Raw genomic sequence first — 6,000 nt, forward strand, 5'->3', positions numbered from 1 at the left:
GGAGAAAAATTGTTCTCCTTTGCCTCTGAGGATAGGACAAGAAGCAATGGGCTTAAACTGGATCAAGGGAGGTTTAGGTTGGACATTAGGAAAAACTTCCTAACTGGCAGGGTGGTTAAACATTGGAATAAGTTGCCTAGAGAGGTTGTGGAATCTCCCTCTCTGGAGATATTGAAGAGCAGGTCAGATAGACATCTGTCAGGCATGGTCTAGGTGGTACTGGTCCTGCCATGAGGGCAGGGGACTAGACTCAATGACCTCTCGAGGTCCCTTCCAGTTCTAGTGTTCTATGATATGTAGATAGGCCAAAATTTCCGAAGTGACTAATTACTTTGGATGCTGAATTTGAGACATCTTGAAGTGGCTGCTTTTCAGAAAGAACTGAGCAATGTTCTGAAAATTGGCATCTTTTAATACATATTAGCTTGGGGAAATCGGGCCCTGTAATAGCTAGTTACATTTGAAAATTTAGGAGTTAGCTGCATTTTTCAGCCCAGAAGGCATTATAGATACACAGGAATCATTTCACCTGCCACTGAAATATATCCATTTTTCTTCTCTCTTTGTATTTGGCTGTTCCTTAAAGAGCTGATAAGAGTTCTCGATGAAGTCAATGGGAAAAAATTCAGTGGGAGCTCAATCATTCCCTAACAATAAAAAACATTGGGATGACTAACATTTTTTGAAACTGCTGCAGGAAAAATCATTCAGGTAAAATGTAATTATATAAAATGATAATTTAGTCTCTTGGGAATCAAGGTGAGTGTGACAGAATTTGGCTGCCTGGACTGATATGGAACAGAAATATCTATTGAGATGGAATCAAAATGGAATATATGGATCAAAGAGTCAAAGATGTTAACATGGACCTGAAATGGCCCAATATCAAAAAAAATTTATATAAGGATCAGGAGACAGAAACCCCAGCCTGCTTAATACCCTTTGTAACCTTTCACTAAAGGTACAGGAAAAGAAGGATAAACAGTTAAAGCATCTGAAATGCAAAGTATTATGTAAAGCCTTCATTTTCAGAGCAGCCTTCTTTTGGCTAGAGGAAGTCTTTGAAGTAAAAACACCTTGTTTAGCAGTCTGTTAACCCTAGTCTACATTACTGTGAGCCATCTATCTAAGTAATGTAATGTTAGCTATGTTGATAACGTAGCTGAAGCCAACATACTTAGATCTACTTACCGCAGTATCGTCATTGCAGTAAGTTGACAGCTGACACTCACTCGATGACTCTGCCTACAATTCTCATTCTGGCAGAGTACCGGAATTGATCGGAGAGCATCCAGTGGTTCATTTATAGTGTGTCTACACTAGACACCATAAATTGATCCCCGCTGGATCAAACACTGTCTATCTATACAGCAGGTGGTGAAGGCATACCCTTAGACTTAGATGATATACAGACAGTAAGTAATAACTGTTCTCTTGGGGAAAATAAAATAAGTTAATTGAAATGAGCCAGCGCTGTTGTTACTCTTTCTGGTAATGTCCAGTGTTATTTTCTAGAAGGCAAAACAAGACTAATACACACACGACAAATGAGAAGAGAAAAGAATAGTAAGGATAGAAAATACATTTTCCAGCTCTGTTGAATGTTGACTCATTTGCAAACTCACTGGCATAGACACTTTGAAACCTTGCAAACTTGTTCTAGCCTTGGTTGCTTAGGGTATTGCTTGTAGCTCCCTCTTTCTAGTGACAGGTTTACAGCAGTGTTGCAAAATATACAGTCTAGACTGGCTGCTTGGAAATGCCAGGCTTTCCTTGTGTGTTTAGAAGGAATCTCCAGCTCCTTAAATGACCAGAGTGTTAGCCAATTAAATTTTAGTATCAAGACAACTGAAATTACAAAGTATTTTTAAACACTTGCTTTGTTAGCGTTATCCATTACATATTCTAAGAAGGGTTGTGGTATTTCTGTTGTAGCGCCGCCCGAGCAGATGGCCTGCAATGAAGTTTCGAAGAGGCTCTGGACATCCTGCATATGCTGAAGTGGAACCAGTTGGAGAAAAGGAAGGTTTCATTGTATCAGAGCAATGCTAAAATTTCTAGGACAAGAGCACCAGTACTGGTCTACAGGTGTAAGACATTCACTTTGCTTCTCTTAAAAGAAAAGGAGCCCTAAGCTGCTGTAGCCACAAAGAAAGAAGATGGTTGGATAAATCTTGTCCAAGAAGAAAAAGCAATCTAGGATACCAGATTATCACTGCACTGTAGTTTTTCTTACTCGAGTGACATACAATAGTTCATTCAGAACACCCTGAATGCACATCTACAGTCTCAGAAGTGTGGCACAAATGCCATATTGTTGACTTAGATATGGGGTTGCATAAGAATCAAACACTATAATAAAGCTTTAGTTCACAAGGGTGCTACCCTTTTGTTCAAGCATTCTCCTCTGAAGTCTCAAAGATAAACTGTGGTACAAATCTGTAACCCTTTCATGCAAAGAGCAGTGATCAATTTTGACAAGGTTGCTAAGAAAATCAATTCAATGCAGGTAAAATATAAGCAATTTTCTATAGTTCTACAGGTGAATGTAGAATACAATTCTGATTGTTCAATGCCAAACTAACATAACCAAGTGAATGAATGAGTTACCATAGAACATATAGTCTTTCCAGGAGTAGTAAAATGTTTCTTGTACTTTGTCAGTTAATATCCCTTAAGCAAGTCACAATAAAGTATTATAAAGTTAGCACAAAGTGGTTAGAAAAAATTGCTGGGAGTTTTCACTATGGTGAAATTGGGCTGTATAATTGGAGTTTATGGTGAAATTGGACTAATTTTGAGTTTCAATGTTCACTAAACCATTAAGTATCGGATTAATTTTAAGGGACATCGCTTCCATTTCCATACAGTAGGCTGAAATGAAGGCAACAGATGCTTTTGGCTGATACTAGCAGAAATCAACATGGAAATTTTTCAGATAATGTGATGAAAAAAATGTTAAGATTTTAAACAAATTGGATTTCATCCTCATTGTGAGTCCTTCCTGAGAAATGTTGCAAAATCCAGTGCACCCCTCCCAGATATCCCTTTTCAAAGTGTTGCAGAACCATGCTGATCCATAGTGATTTTGTTTAATACACATAGTAGTTGCATAAATATATATATAAATATATTTTTTTTATAGCTAACACAAGGCAGGCTCTTGTGGCTGTTAAGACTGCATTTTTGTCATCCAGATGGAGGAAATGGATTGCATTACTGCATATTTCCACTGAGTTGTAAAATAATCTTTAATATTAGAATATTTTTATGTTGCTTAGGGATGGTGGTTCATTTAGTTGCAATGTCATAACTTTTCTGCCTACTGGAGCCACGCTTCCTTTAATATCAACCCTTTTCCTCCTTGACTAGGGAAAAATAATATGATAAATTCCCAGTGAAAAGAAAAGTTATTCCTTTAGGGGGAAAGGGATTAATGTACACTGAGCTACTAAAATTTTCAATTCAGGTATTGTATGTACATTTCATTGTCGTCTTTCACTTTCAAATCGTTTATATACTGTACATGCAGAGGCCCTTGAATCGTTTTAAGGTACAGTATTCAACAGTTACAGTTTTAGGTCTCAAGTAGTATAGACACTTTATAGGTATCACCTTAATTAATCAGTTATTTACATTTCTTGTCAATGTGTGTATGTTCTACATTTGATTACTTAACTGTTTTAAAAATAACATGATTTTTACTTGTTATTTTCTTCAGTAAATAATACTATACTGTATGCTCTGTATCATTCTTTATTCGGTATAACACTCATTTTACTATCTGATTTCAATCATCGACTGTGAGGTCTGAAATGTTCAAAACCTAACCAGTATTCATTTGAAATTGCTAAAAACTACATCTTAAGGTCTGCTGAAAGTCTTGCAGTAATCACTCCTTTCAAATTTGTGTGGCTCTTTCAATCCCTGTTTCTGATGGGGAGGGATTAAAGTACTGGATGTTAATTCAGATAGCAATAATCAAATGTATGCACACACCTATCTGGTGACACTCATTTTTTAAAAATAAAACACATTAAAGTGCACAAAATTTTAAACCCCCAAACTTCTTGGGTCTGATATTTATCCATTTTTCTATCTTATTCCAGGAAGATTTGCAATCATCAACTAGAATCCATTGGCCTAATAAAACCATTAGGGTGCATCTAGACTGGCAAGATTTTGCACAAAAGCAGCTGCTTTTGTGCAAAAACTTGCCAGCTGTCTACACTGGCTGCTTGAATTTGCGCAAGAGCACTGACTTTGTAATGTACAAAATCAGTGCTTCTTGCGCAAATACTTTCACGCTCCCACTCAGGGATAAACCCTCTTGTGCAAGAATACTTGCGCAAAAGGGCCAGTGTAGACAGGCACCTTAATTTTGTGCGCAAGAAAGCCTGATGGCTAAAATGGCCATCGGAGCTTTCTTGCGCAAAAGCGCGTCTAGATTGCCATGGATGCTTTTGCGCAAAAGCACTTTTTGCGCAAAAGCATCCTTGCCAATCTAGATGTTCTTTTGCAGAAATACTTTTAACGGAAAAAGTTTTCCGTTAAAAGTATTTCCGCAAAATCATGCCAGTCTAGACGTAGCCTTACAGAACTTGCACTTATGATTTTTGAAGCATGATGCCCTCAGCAGTTAAAATAAATGTTATTCCAAAGCACATCATGACATATCAGCCAACATATAAATGTTGTGAATCTGACTAAAAAGTATCCACATGGCACTGTATGGTTGTCTATAAACTCATGTAAGTATGGACTACTCACCAAACTCTCGGCTTAGTAAAACAGGCTGGATTCAGTTTTGCTTGTATATGTTATGCATGGAGCTGACTGATCCTGTTACTTGTGGGTTTCATGATATTTTTCATAGTGAGTAAATATTTCTGTTTTCTTTCCTACCCCCATTCCAGAGCTGGATGGAAAGTTTGTGATAATTCACAAATAAGCATCCATTTGCTGACATTTCTTAATTGAAATATTCATGCATTATTTTTTACTCTACCCAGCCCTAGTAAATTAGTGACAGATGTCACTGAATAGGCAACATATAAGAAATATATTAATATAGTTATTTTGTCTTTCCCATAGTCTGTGTACTTGGTTATATCATGGTTAGTTGCTGTATTTATTTAATCTGACTAATAGGCTATTCCTTGTCATAAGAGAACTAATGTCTGAAGGGAAAAACTGCACACTTGTAGAAACTGATAGCCTCTCATCAGTGTCTGGTTTGATATATTCCATAGTATGTTCTATTTATCCCAGTGGGCGAAGGTAATTAAGTAATCTGTTTCTGTTTTATGATTCCATATGGTTTTCTACATTTTTTTAAATTAAAAATGATACAATTTGATTCTTTATTCCAGCAGTTATAATGAAATACAAGAAAAATCAAAGAATGCTATTGTTATTGCTTTATAAACTGTAAGTTTGATTGATCCGTATCCCTTTTTATGCCAATCCAAAAGAAATTCCAGACTGATTGCAATGGAACAATGACTTTACTAACATTCTCTCTGGTTCTTGGTCTTAGTGTAATTCAGAATTATTAATTTAGTTAATTGTTTATTTAAAGTTCCATTTATTGTAGCCATTACTCTACGTCATAACCCATTTCTGAATGCACATGTATTTGCACACAAATAGATGTTTAGGTAATTGGAAAACTTTAACAAAATTAACTTTTTCCTATATTTTTTCATTTAGTAGAAATGTGCTCATCAATCTGATTTCCCCCAATGAAATTTTGAAATATTCTGCTGAAGATTACAGAAAAAAGATGCATTCCAGGACAGAATTTCAAACTAGTTTGCCAAATGGCATCTTAGACTCTCAGTAAAGTAAGCCAATGAACTAGATACATATATTACACACAGAAAATATTTGTTAAAAGAACACTATTAAGGCTGCAAAAGAAGAAACTCAGAAGTTGCCTATGCAACCTAAATTTAGCATCCTTATGAACATGTATTATGATAGTGTTTAATTTTATGG

The 6,000-nt window shown here is 36.0% G+C and overlaps 1 protein-coding gene across 2 annotated transcripts in view; it reads left to right on the top strand.

Annotated features, from left to right (window-relative positions):
- PLXDC2 (plexin domain containing 2) overlaps nt 1–3,740 on the top strand; it is a 409,726-nt gene extending 405,986 nt beyond the window's left edge. For both annotated transcript variants that reach the window (XM_075922487.2, XM_075922486.2), the window contains one exon: nt 1,936–3,740. In XM_075922487.2, the coding sequence (XP_075778602.1) occupies nt 1,936–2,052 (117 nt within the window). In that variant the 3' untranslated portion in view covers nt 2,053–3,740. The remainder of the gene's footprint in view (nt 1–1,935) is intronic.
- Nucleotides 3,741–6,000: the final 2,260 nt, after the last annotated feature.

Source organism: Pelodiscus sinensis, chromosome 2 (genome assembly GCF_052426305.1).
Source record: "Pelodiscus sinensis isolate ZL-2025 chromosome 2, ASM5242630v1, whole genome shotgun sequence".
Classification (NCBI taxonomy): Eukaryota; Metazoa; Chordata; order Testudines; family Trionychidae; genus Pelodiscus; species Pelodiscus sinensis.